This window comes from Aquarana catesbeiana, linkage group LG04, assembly GCF_042186555.1.
Source record: "Aquarana catesbeiana isolate 2022-GZ linkage group LG04, ASM4218655v1, whole genome shotgun sequence".
Lineage (NCBI taxonomy): Eukaryota > Metazoa > Chordata > Amphibia > Anura > Ranidae > Aquarana > Aquarana catesbeiana.
Genome location: NC_133327.1, coordinates 463,152,463 through 463,165,828, shown reverse-complemented (window position 1 = coordinate 463,165,828; position 13,366 = coordinate 463,152,463). Strand labels below are relative to the sequence as shown.

The 13,366-nt window shown below is 42.7% G+C and overlaps 1 protein-coding gene across 3 annotated transcripts in view; it reads right to left on the bottom strand.

The window, feature by feature from the left end:
- Positions 1 to 861: 861 nt before the first annotated feature.
- Positions 862 to 13,366, bottom strand: part of COG2 (component of oligomeric golgi complex 2) — a 456,761-nt gene continuing 444,256 nt past the window's right edge. For all 3 annotated transcript variants that reach the window (XM_073627553.1, XM_073627554.1, XM_073627555.1), the window contains one exon: positions 862 to 2,156. In XM_073627553.1, coding sequence (XP_073483654.1) covers positions 2,064 to 2,156 — 93 coding nt within the window. In that variant the 3' untranslated portion in view covers positions 862 to 2,063. The remainder of the gene's footprint in view (positions 2,157 to 13,366) is intronic.

Sequence of the window (13,366 nt, the reverse complement as noted above, 5' to 3'; positions counted from 1 at the left end):
AATGCATTAGAAGCTAATAAAAAAAAAGACATGGCAAAAGTGGAGGTTTTAGCCCAAAACAAATTGTAAAGGAGGATGGAGACAACAAGGCACCATGAAAGTTTAATTAAATATAGACAAGGATAAACAGAAGTTAAAACAAGTCTTAGCCAGGCAAATTTCTCTTATAGTTATGCACAGTAGATTAGTGTTTGAAAAAAAATTATGGGGTCAGTGGAAACAGCAAAGCAGATGTAGCTTTCAGTCATGAAAAATAGCTTTGTATTTCAGAGATGAGTGGAGCCAGTGGTTACTCATGGCAACAGCAAGACAGACCTACCTGTAAAAGGAACCCCCTCCATGTGGTGGACACGATTTTTCCTCATCGCTCTGATCCGTTATTGACATTTTTGTACTGTCCTGTCCTGGGCTTGGTGTCTCCAGCCATCTTTATTGGATGGGCTGACAAAACACCAATGCATGCGTCAGTGCATAAGTCAATTTATTCAAGCATCAAAAGGCACACCAAGAATGTACAATGAGTTGCACATGAGTACATTCAGAAGAAACATTGCTGGTAGTGGTTCTGTATTGTTCCTGAGGATGCCAAGGGCCCACCCATATTCCAAAAATATAAGGAAAAGGTTTGCATATTCTATGGGACCAAAACCATACTGGAATCGCACCAAAGTAGTACATGAGCCTTATACAAATTGAGCCATGCTGAGTGCATTGATGTGAACAGGCACCACTGAAAACTATGTGATTTCCATTGTCATGCGATTCTGTGCGAATCAAGTTGCATCTGAAATCGCACTAGTGTGAATGGAGCGTAAAAGGTTTGTTACTTCATGTTCATACATAAAACTACAAACTACAATGTTTTATCATTTGCATATTTTATTTTAGGCATAATAAAAATGTATTTTCTTACAAAACAGTGTTATCAACAGTCTGTTTCATTATACAACTATATACCTTAACAAAATCCAAAGTTACATAAAAGCCCTAAATACATACAAATCTGATCAGATTTTTGGAAATCAACATCAAAGGAAATACCAACTAAATCAAATGAAAGCTACTACAGACTTCTGTATCATATAATCTTCTAAGCATGTCACTGTTTATTTTGGATTGGTGATAGGTGCATTCAAAAATATACCACCAAACTTAAAAGTAAAGCAGAGAATATTTTCATTAGGCACATTGTGATGCGAGTTTCAGATTTTATGTGCCTCATTGTTTATATATTTATTAATGTATGACATGTAAAGATCTGCAATTACAGTGAGCAAACATTCAACTGACAATCACTCTGCCTTTTTTCTTAGCAACTGCCCAGATAAAATATCTGCATATGAATTGTTGTTTTATTATGTTGGTTGATGTGCAAAGGAGAAGCAGTAAAGCAAAACCACAGGGTGACCCTGCCAAGCAAAAAAGAGCCCGCATATTTAAAGAGCAAATATGGCTGACCCCATTATACGTATATAATTACAATCTATACACAGAAGCAACATCTTTACAAACATTAATACACACTGAATTATATTCAGATGATTTCTTTTACAGTAATAGCTAAAATATCATTGATTAAATACAATAGTTACATTGTGAGTGTTAGCCTCCATACAAGATTGCGGCACTAGCTGAATCGTAACTGCAAGCTATTCTTGGGTAGAGCCTTTTGCTACAAATGTCAGTATATCAAATATGATGTAGCATTTGATGTGGTGAAGGAGTGCAATGTATTCCAATGTGCACTGACTGCTGCAGTCACAGTGAACATTTGAGATTTGTCTGAGTTTCAAAGCCAACCCATGAGATCATGTTGAAGCAAGGTGCTCTCTGATGAAAATTCTTTCACACATAATTAGTGTGGGTTGTCTTGTTAGAAAATTGTAATAAAATATTATTCTCTTTCTTCATCAGGATCAAAGATCCACCTATTGGTTTATAGCTCACCAGTATTTTCATATACCAAGTCAGCTAAGAGTTAAGAAGGCAATTTCACTGTGAGAAATATGCTGAACAAATGGCAGCTGAAAAAAAAATAATAGACAGCTAAAGTAAATGTCTTCTTAGTCCATCCCGATATGCTCCTTGGCAGCTTGAACCAACTCTATGAGAGCTGAACAATTTACATCCTCTGGATGAAGACCAAGCTGCTGGATCTATGGAAAGAAAGTAACAGTTACATAAATAGAATGCAAACATACTACACACTGCTGATGTAAAACACTATGCAGATATACATGTGAACTCCTTTACCATTTTTCCTTAGAATGTAAGCTCCTTGAGGGCAGGGACTGCTATGAATGTAAAAAGGGTGAAGAAACTGCGAGAATAAAAGAGAATAAAAACCAAACTTCTATAATATGACATATGAAAAAAATGCGCCGCGCCTAGGGGTGTAACTGAATAACTGTAAATCTAAGTACAAATCATAGATAATAAAGCGTGCAAATCAAATAGAGCCTAAAGCTCTGATCACTTACTAAGATCACCTGCTGTGTGAGTCCTAAAGCTCTGATCACTTACTAAGATCACCTGCTGTGTGAATCCTATGACCAAACACACTAAAAAATAACTAGTGCAATAAAACACAAAGTGCAATGTGCATAGAAAAACGTAATAAGATAAATATACAATCCACAGTGATTAAAATATAATCATTCCTAATAAGGTGTATATGCTAAAAAATGTTACACATATGTAGATCCACTGTGATTAAAATGAAAAAGAAAAAAAATTAAATAAAACAATATATATATTCGTAAAACACAAACAGAGTAAATCAATCACATGCATGGGCGAATTGAAACTATAATCGCCCTAATAAAAGTGTTCAAATCACATCCGTGAAAGAATCTTCCAATCCAGTAACATAAAGTGACCAAGTTCAAATAAAAGTCAGTGTAATGGTGATGGTTCAAAGAAAAAGTTCCGGTTTTGAATCAAACGTGCCCAAAGAAAAACATGCTGTGAAGTGCCTTGGTGACCCCCAAACGTGTCTTCATCAGGGGGACTCCCTGTGTCGAAGACGCGTAGGGGAGGGGCCAGGACGGAGCGATCAGCACAGAGCTGGGTTGTGGAGCTCTCACACCCCGCAGCACGCCGCACAGCCGTTTTTTCCTATGTTATGTTTGGTGCACATGAGCACCTTATAAATGTGAGTACCCCATGTGGGGATTGGATGTGATTTTAATAAAAGTATCCTACGGTATTATACTATATTAGCCTTTTTCTTTTATATGGTCTGATGTGAGTGGAGCCATAAAGAATCTAGTGTGGGAATCAGCTGTACCTAATACTGAGCCCAGGGGTGGCTCCAAAAGCGTGTATTGACACAATTAAAACCTGTGTCACACGCTCCAAGGTGAGCGCAATCACATTGGGGGTCACCAAGGCACTTCACAGCATGTTTTTCTTTGGGCACGTTTGATTCAAAACCGGAACTTTTTCTTTGAACCATCACCATTACACTGACTTTTATTTGAACTTGGTCACTTTATGTTACTGGATTGGAAGATTCTTTCACGGATGTGATTTGAACACTTTTATTAGGGCGATTATAGTTTCAATTCGCCCATGCATGTGATTGATTTACTCTGTTTGTGTTTTACGAATGTATATATTGTTTTATTTAATTTTTTTTCTTTTTCATTTTAATCACAGTGGATCTACATATGTGTAACATTTTTTAGCATATACACCTTATTAGGAATGATTATATTTTAATCACTGTGGATTGTATATTTATCTTATTACGTTTTTCTATGCACATTGCACTTTGTGTTTTATTGCACTAGTTATTTTTTAGTGTGTTTGGTCATAGGATTCACACAGCAGGTGATCTTAGTAAGTGATCAGAGCTTTAGGACTCACACAGCAGGTGATCTTAGTAAGTGATCAGAGCTTTAGGCTCTATTTGATTTGCACGCTTTATTATCTATGATTTGTACTTAGATTTACAGTTATTCAGTTACACCCCTAGGCGCGGCGCATTTTTTTCATATATCATTTATCGCACGGTCATGAATACGTGATCTGCGCCTGCAGCCGGGTAGCTGTTTGGTTGAATTTCCATTAAGGCACTGGATAATTGTGGCTCGCAGGATTTTTTTCCATAATTCTATAATATGACGCAAGCTGCAATTCTCCTGTATAACACACAGTAAGCATAAATCAAAAGAAAATAGAATCCCACTAAAACTGTATGCAAGCAATAGTTGATAATTTGCATAAAACCAAAAGTCAATGTGAAGTCCACCAGTGCTCAAAAATTGGTATAGTCCATCAATTCATGAGATGGCATCTCCAACCACTGTAAATTGTGTGCAAAATCCACCACCAGATAGAAGAATTCACTTCTTACCAGCTTCCTATGATCCCCTGTTACAGGGGATCAAAAGAGTGCTTGTAGTCTAAGCACAGTCTGGCTCCCACTTACAGTGTGCACATGCGATTATCCTCAAGCCACCTCTCATTGGCTCAGACAGGTAGATGGATGGATGGAAGCGATACATAAAAAATAAAGGCTCCATATAGTGTAAAACCTTTTAGATTTACTAAATAAAAACAAAGTATTGCACTTACAATTATCAGTGTCAGTAAAAGCCTTAGGTCTATTGTGCCGGCCTACGCAGACAGACCCGTCCCTCCAAGACACGAGATGTAAACACAAGGTGATAGATAGGTGATCGTCTGTGATAGGCAGAACACTCAATTTCCCAGCAGTCATTGTTCAGCCTATCACGGACATCCGCTCATCCTCATACCACGGACGAGGATGAGAGGATGTCCGTGATAGGCTGAACACTGACTGCTGGGAAATTGAGTGTTCTGCCTATCACAGAGGAGGAGGAGGTGCGGCTTTTGAACACTGGAATGGCCGCCGTATGTTTTTATGACACTCTGGTCACTGTCTGTCTACATGACACGCTGATCAGGTAGGCAGACGGCGGTGACTCGAGTATAAGCCGAGGGGGGCACTTTCAGCCTAAAAAAAAGGGCTGAAAATCTCGGCTTATACTCGAGTTTATACGGTAAATTGACCCTGGGGGACAGCTCTTAGCCAAGGTTCATAATGGCAGCTGTCCAGAGGAATATATGAGTTTCTATCAGTAGGCTTGAAGAAAGTAGACGTGATAAACATCTCCTCTTTCACAGAGATTTTAAGATCCAGGAAATTCATTTCCTCCAAACTAGACTCAAAATTGAGCTTAATACCCCTATTTTTATCGTTAAGTAGTTCCATAAAACTATACAGGTCAGACTTACTGCCATCCCATAGGAGGAGGATGTCATCGATGTACCTTGTATCTCCTAACAGATACAACCTAACTGCCTCTAAACCCAAATGATGGGGAAGAATAGTATATAATGAGGTTATATTTGCTGTAACCAGCCATAACCCCTTTTTAGGAGTGATTCCAGATAGCAGATTAATAACATGTTTGGTGTCCTTAATATATGATGGTACCTTTTGCATCAGGGGCTGCAAGTAATCCCTATTCAAAGGGGTATATGTCTCGCAATCTCCCACAATGCGGTACATTTCTGCTAAGTAGTCGCAACGATCTAAAATCACGATTTCCCCCTTTATCACCCGTTCTGCGTTTTTGACTCTAATCTGCTCCAGGTCTCGTAGGACCACATCCCTAAATACCTTGATCGAGGGTGCTAATGAGCCTGGAGGATTTAAGAGGGAAGCGTTAGAAAGATTGGAGTGCTGGAATTCCGATCTCACAACACCGCTCTCTCCGATGGGATTAGTTGGCATGTAGCGTTTGATGTTAAGTTTTCGCACATACTTATGTATGTCCATATATGTCTGAAATTTGCTCAATCTCCTCGGTGGAGTAAACTTCAGACCCTTATCCAGTAAACCTTTTTCTGGATCTGTCAGATTTTGTTTACTCAAGTTATAAATTCCCACTCCCAGGTTCTCTTTATTTTTTTGTTGATTGGGCCCGCCTCCCCCCTCTAGTTCCGCTCTTAGTTCTACAGGCCTTTTTAATGCCCTGATTGTTCCTGGGAAAACCCCAATTCTGACTGCCCCGATTAACACAGGGCCCTGGGGCGGGCGGGATGCAATGTGACGTCTGCACGGGGGAGGAGCCTGACGCCGGGGTGAGGGCTGGAGACGAGCTGCCTGTTCGTCCTGGAGATGCAGAGCGGGGTGAGAGCCCGCTGGATGCCCGGATGAGACCGCGTAGACGGCCGCTGGTCTGCCTGACTCCTTCCCTCCTGCAAGGGCTGCAGCAGCATTAGCCTGGAGAAATTCCCCCTGAATTAGCAGAGCGGCAAGAACAGAGACGGGTTACCGGCAGACCCCGGAGCTAAACAGAGAGAGGACCTGGAGAAAAAAAGATCACGGTGAGGCTACCTGTCCCCTCTGAAACTAGGAAGTAAGAGTTAACAGAGGACGGCGGGACCCCCCCGAGTCTCGGTCGGAGGGCTCAGGGGTCGGAGAGTGTTTCCTGCACCTTAAACACCGAGCACTCGCTATCCACTATGCGGCAGCTGAAAATAAGGTAACTGCAGCCGAATACATAACGCCGGTGGAGAACGGAGAAGCAGGAAGTAAAGGTACGAAAAGTTTTGTAGTACTTTTACTATTATTAGTTACCTACAAGTAAGAACTGCATGTTTCTGAATCAAGACTTTTGAAATGGAACCTGAGCTGCAAGGCGGCCATAAGAGATCAAGACTGTTATGTGTATATAATTACATGCTTTGTCTTGGATGGGGTTAAACGAGATTAAGCCGAGGTCCCTCCTGACCCCCCTCCTGATTCCAAGTTGCGGCATGCAAAGCCACCAGTGAATCAGACAAGCATTGTGTTACCGCTAAACTGTTAATAGAAACAACCAAGTGCGGTCTGGAGTCTAACCTATTTATAAAACCTGTGTGAACAGCGATAAAAATCCATAAGAGATCAGGACTGACTCACTTACGATCTGCAGTGCTTTGTCTGATTTATTCTCCCTTTTTTTGTTTCGCTGTGTCTGATTGAGCCATTTGGGACTGTGCTGCTAGCCCCCCACCCTCCTCCTGCTTATATTCGTGCAGCATGTGGGACAGCAGGTGAAAAACGACAAGTAAAATCTAGGAATTGGGTTAAAGGGGTATACACCTGGAGTGCAATAGCTGAGCAGGTTCAGGGATAAGGAAGAAGGCCTGGTTTCCTACATGGACTTTTCTCGCGAGTAATAATAACCCACTGATCCGGCGTACGGGGTGAGAAGGAGAGTATAGATCAGTGGAGTGATATGAGAACCAGGGAGGTGGAGGCCCAGAATTTTCATGCACATTATACTTATTTAATACTAGGGGTTAAGAGCTAACGGGGTGGAAGCATGAGAGGCCGCTCATCAAGAGCATCAGAACCCAAGGGAGAGTTTGAATTCCAGTTCTATACAAAAATATCTAAAAGAAGCAAGTGCAAAAAGCCCCGGAATGGAGGCAAAAAAACCAGGAGTGAAGGATAAGAAGAAAGATCAGCAGAAACAAAAGGGGGGACAGAACCCGAGAAGACCAAGAGCTGGAAGGAGAGTCTGCCTGTAGTAGCGCTGATGAGCAAAGAATAATGGCGCTCGTACCTAGTAAAACGGAAATGAGTGAAATGTTCGCCAAACTAGAAAGTGTGATAAAAGCAGAAATTTTAAACATACACTTGGACATGGGACATCTCTTGCGTAGAGTGGAGGAAGTAGAAGAGGCTTCAGGAAATCAAGCCAAAGAAATCTTTGACTTAAAAGAACAAGTCAGGAAAATGCAGAATGAAAATCGCATGTTGGCGTTTAGAATAGAAGAACAGGAGAATCAGAGCCGGCGCCAAAACCTGCGCATCAGATTCATCCCGGAGCAACAGAATGAGGATCTGGGGGAGAAGATGAGAAAGATATTTAACCCTATTTTGGGCAGGCGAGAAGAAGAGGCCCTAAGAATTGATAGGGTTCATAGAGTGAGGAAGCCCCCAAATATAAAGCAAGACATTCCCAGAGACGTAATCGTAAAGTTTCACTTGTATGAGGATAAAGATAAAATATGGAGGAACCTAAAGGGGGCCCCCCCAATAAGTTTTGAAAGTAAAAACTTACAGATTTTTACAGACCTCTCAGCAGGAACTTGAGCGCGGAGAAGGCAGATGAGGCCAGTTCTTGAGCAACTCAGGAGGGCCAACCTGAAGTACAGCTGGGGGTTTCCAACATCCCTGATAGTCATGAAGGACGGTAGATCACACAGAATGAGATTTCAGGAAGAGATGCAGGACTTTTGTGACAGTCTGGGTATACCCATCCCTGATATGTCATAAAGGGAGAGAGGGAGCACAAGGAGTGATCAGCTGGGGTGGGGGTTCTGTGGGTAGGAGGGGGGTGTTGCCTTTCTTTTTTTTTTCCTCTCCCCCTCACCCCAGCTGATAATCTCTTCGGAAAGTACATGGAGATGTGACCCCGGAATCAAGCTGCATTAATGCTGAGATTGGGGAATGGGGGGGGGACAGATTTATGTGATTTCTTTATGAGGCCTGTGCGGGATGGGGGGGGTTTGCTGATGGGGTTTTGCTCGGTTAAGGAGCTTGTTCTCTATCCCTCTGGCCCCCCCCTATTTTGGGAGGGGGGTATCGGATGCTGGCGTTGGAGCTCCACCCCGAGGGAGGAGGTACGTAGTATGGGATTGGATAATCTCCATACGTGCGGGCTCGTGGCGGAGTTTCAGCCAAGGGGAGGGTGGAGGGTTGGGATTAGGGTGGAGGGGAGGGGGGGTGGGAGGGGAGGGTGAATGGAGGAGGGGTGGGGGAATGGGGAGGTGTTCTGCAGGATGGGCCCCAGGGGGGCAGACGGTTGGGGAGAAGGGTTGGTCTGACAGATATGCCAGAGCTTAAATTTATATCATATAACGTGAAAGGGCTAAACTCGCCTATAAAAAGGCATAAAATATTGAGGGAACTACAACACCTAGGGGGCGATATAGTATTCGTCCAGGAGACCCACTTGACCCTGGATTCCAGAATCAGGTTATTCTCCTCAGGGCTGCCCCAGTGGTTCTATGGGGATACACCTGTTAAAAGATCGAAAGGAGTTGCCATTGGGTTTTCGAAGGCCTCGAATTTCTCATTAGTAGATAGAATGACGGACCCTGAGGGTCGTTACATTTTCTTGAAGGGTAATATGGGGAATAGGACGTTTACTTTGGCAAACATCTATTGCCCCAACAAAGGTCCGACAGTATTCCTGGGACATGTTTTGACGAAGCTGATGGAGTTCAGGGAGGGGGAGGTAGTGTTGGCGGGGGACATCAACTTTTGTCTTGACCCTGACCTGGATAGTACGTCCCGTGCCCAGGGGATAAGGAAGGTTTCAATCAGCGCAATTGGGCGGAGGCTGTTTCGGTGCCAGTTGATGGATGCATGGAGACTGCAACATGCTAAAGAAAGAGACTTTACCTTCTTCTCCCCTGTGCAAGGGACCTACTCCAGATTAGACTATATTTGTGGACCACAGTCTCCTGGAGTGGGTGGAGGAAACCAGAATAGAAATCCTCTCTCTCTCAGATCATTCTCCAGTCACGATGAGGGTGAGGATCCCAGAAGGGCAAGTCAAGCCCTTCTCGTGGAAGTTGAATGAATATATGCTGAAGGATCTTAAAGTAGTAGAAAGGGTCCAGGAGGAAGTGGATTTTTTCTTTAAATCGAATGACACTGGAGAGGTTTCCCCCTCTATCCTTTGGGAAACGCATAAAGCTTATATTAGAGGGATCCTCATTTCAGTGGGAGCAGGGCTAAAAAAAAAAGAGAAAGGAAGAAAGGGAAAGGCTGATAGAGGAAATTTTTTCCCTGGAACAGGCACATAAAAAGTCTAAGGGGCAAAATCAGGACCGCTACCGCCAGCTAGCCGCTAAAAGGGAGGAGCTGAGGGACTTGATGGAACAGGATGCCAAAAGAGCCCTTAATAAGATAACTAAGGACAACTACCTTTGGGAAATAAGTCTAGTAAGCACCTGGCCAGATTAATAAGGAAAAAAAGGGGTCGGAATTTTATTGAAAAAATACAAAACAAAAGAGGTGAGGCAGTAGTGACCAGTAGAGGCATGGCAGAGGTGTTTAAAAAGTTCTGTGCTGCCCTATATTCTATTGGGCAATGGGGAGCGGCGGACAGTACTCGCATGAGTAGTGGCGAGGAATTCCTGAAGGGGGCAGGGTTAACAGAACTAACCGAGGAGGAGAGTTCTACCTTGGATAGGCCTATTGAGGAGGAGGAAATTTTGGCCGCCCTGAAAGACTCCCCAAAGGGTAAGAGCTCAGGCCCCGACAGATTTACCACTATCTATCTAGAAAAATTGAAACATATCCTGGTACCTAGGCTCTGTCATTATTGGAACGAACTGGGTACTAATTGTGAAATGGAGAGAGATGCATTAGCAGCGACGATCACTCTGATACTAAAAGAGGGGAAGGACGCCAGGCTTTGTTCAAGCTATAGACCTATCTCGCTGCTGAACGCAGACGTCAAACTATATGCGAAAGTGCTGGCCAACAGACTGAAAGAAAAAATTACCACCCTGGTACATCCTGACCAGGCAGGTTTTGTACCCGGTAGACAGAGCAGGGATAACAGGGTGCGAGTAGTGCTTCTGTCAGAAACTCTCTCCCCCCTCCTGTTCGTTTCGTCCCTCGAACCTCTACTGGCCACTATTTGCAACAACCCTGACTGTAGTGGGGTGAAGATAGGAGCCGAGGAACACAAACTCGTGGCATTTGCCGATGATGTCCTGTTCTTCATCACGAATCCCAGAATAACTCTCCCAAATGTGCTTCGGATATTTAGAAGATACGGGGACACATCTAATTTTAAAATAAATTTGAGGAAGTCAGAGATTTTAAATATCAGTATGGGCAAGCAAGAGGAGGCTCTTCTAGCCGAAGCGTTCCCCTTTCCTTGGAAAAAGGAAATTAAGTACTTGGGGATTAATTTAGCTAACGCCTTTAAAAAATTGTATTTAAAAAACTACATCCTGTTGCTGGACGAGATTAGGCAAGAAGCGAGAAGAATATCATCAAGGCCTCTTTCTTGGTTTGGACACGTAAATGCGGTCAAAATGATATGGACACCTAAACTACTGTATAAATTTCAGATGTTACCTATCCCTCTACCTAAGTACTATTTTAGAGCTCTACGGAGCTTGACAGCGAAATTTGTCTGGGGTGGCAAAAAAAAAACACGTATCTCCTATGCAATTTTAAGTAGTGGAAAAAACGTGGACTTGCTCTGCCTGATTTCAATAGGTATTATATCTCAGTAGTACTTTCACGAGTCATAGATTGGTTCAAAAAGGGATCGGAGAAGCGATGGGTCAACATAGAACACTATTTGAGTAACACTAACTTAGGGCACATCTTGTGGAATCCTCCAAAATATAGAGCACTCAGCATTAACACAGCTGTATTGTCACATAACACTTTTAAATATTGGGACCTGATACACACCCAGAATAAATGGACACACAACTCACCACTGATGTATATGAAAAACCACTTATTTTTTGAACCCGGGAGGAGGGAGGTGGGAGGGAATTGGTTAAAAGATGACTATATTCAATTAAAAATTTTTTTAAGTAAGGGGAGAATTTGCACGTTCACTGAGCCAAGGAACAAACCGGAGCTATGGGTGATGGATGGATGGAGGTACCTCTAGCTCTCGCATTTCATAGATAAATTACCGAAACCACTCAGAAGTGAGGAGGAGTACAGACCACTTTAAGCAGCTCTGTGTGAGGGAGGAAACAGGTGGTGCTATAGCTCAAATTTACAAGATTTTGGGAGCAGAGATGGAGTTGGAGGTGCCCCTTACATCAAAAGATGGGAGCGGGAACTAGGGTTACAATGTAGTAAAGATATTTTAGAAAAGATTTTGAAGTTGGTACACTATTCCGCACTAGACACTAGGAGAACAGAAACTCACTATAAATGCCTTGCAAGATGGTATGCCACTTCAGACAGGTTAAGCAAAATGGATAGTACGAAGTCTGATACCTGTTGGAGGGGATGCGTTTGTTTAGGAACAATGGCCCATATTTGGTGGGAGTGCCCCATCATTAAAATCTACTGGAAAAAAATTATAACACTGATCAAGGAGATAACTAAGGAAGTAATAGCAGAGGATCCGTGGGTATGTCTCTTCCATGGGACTGCGATGTCGGTAAAGAGTTATAAATCCTCTATGGTTCCTATTATGCTTGATGCAGCTAAGAGGCAGATTGCGTTGAAATGGCTTGATCCGTCAAGCCCAAATATACGAGACTGGCTCTTCTGCATAAATGAAATATATAATGTCGAGTGCTTGGATGATGGGGGTTTGGTACCTGACGAGGAGGAGGAACTGACGGGGAAATGGGCAGGCTGGTATAAATTTAAAAGGACCTGGAGTTACCTAGAGGAGATTACAAATATGGTATAAAAGGTGGGAGATCAACTTGAGACTGGTGAGACTAATTCTGAGGGCGGTCCCCTGAGTAGTCCCCTGCAGGACTGGGGGGGGGATGGGGCAAGGGGTGCTGGGGATAATGATATTAATTTGTACATTTTGATATGTAACATGGAATGTTGCCGGTTGGGTATGGTTTTGTAATGATAAAATAATAAGTAAAGAATTAAAAAAAAAACAAAAAAAACAGAGGGCCCTGGGTATTGGTCCGATCTCTGTTGTTTGTTATTAAATCCATAAGGACTTGAATGATACATTTCTGATGTCCTCCTCAGTGCATTAAAACCATATCCACCGTCATTGAATCCGTAGCCCCCAGGAGTTTCAGAATCTGACAGTGAAAAGAAACGGTTGTGTGTGGAATTATGATATGCCGAGCTTTGTTGATTATACCCTTGCATATGTGGAGGTGGTCCCTGCCTCACTGGGTTATTATCCCGTGCCTGCATAGGGGCTCCTTGCTGGTACTGATATTGTGTACCCTGCCTATAATTGTTACTATTCTTCTTATGTCCCTTAGATGGGGTCCCTAGATAAGGCTGAAAGGAGTCGTTCTTTGGGGGTCTAAATTTATTTTGCGGGTATCTCTCCTTGGTGAATAGTGAGAGTCCCTCCTTAGTTGAGCAAGAGTTGAATTCCCCCCGGACCCACTCATTGGGGTAGTGTGTCCATCAAATTGTCTCCCTCATTCGATTCTAGAGCCAATTTCTTTTGCCAAACACAAACCCTGACTGATAGTCCTCTTTATCCCTAATATACTTCTTTTCCTAACTTTCTGGTCCTTCTTTTCCTTCAAGGGTTTTCAGTAAGTTTTTGGAGCACTCATACTCCTCACTGTTCCATTACAATTTGAGTTTATTATGGAACTACTAGAATATGCCGCAACCCACAAT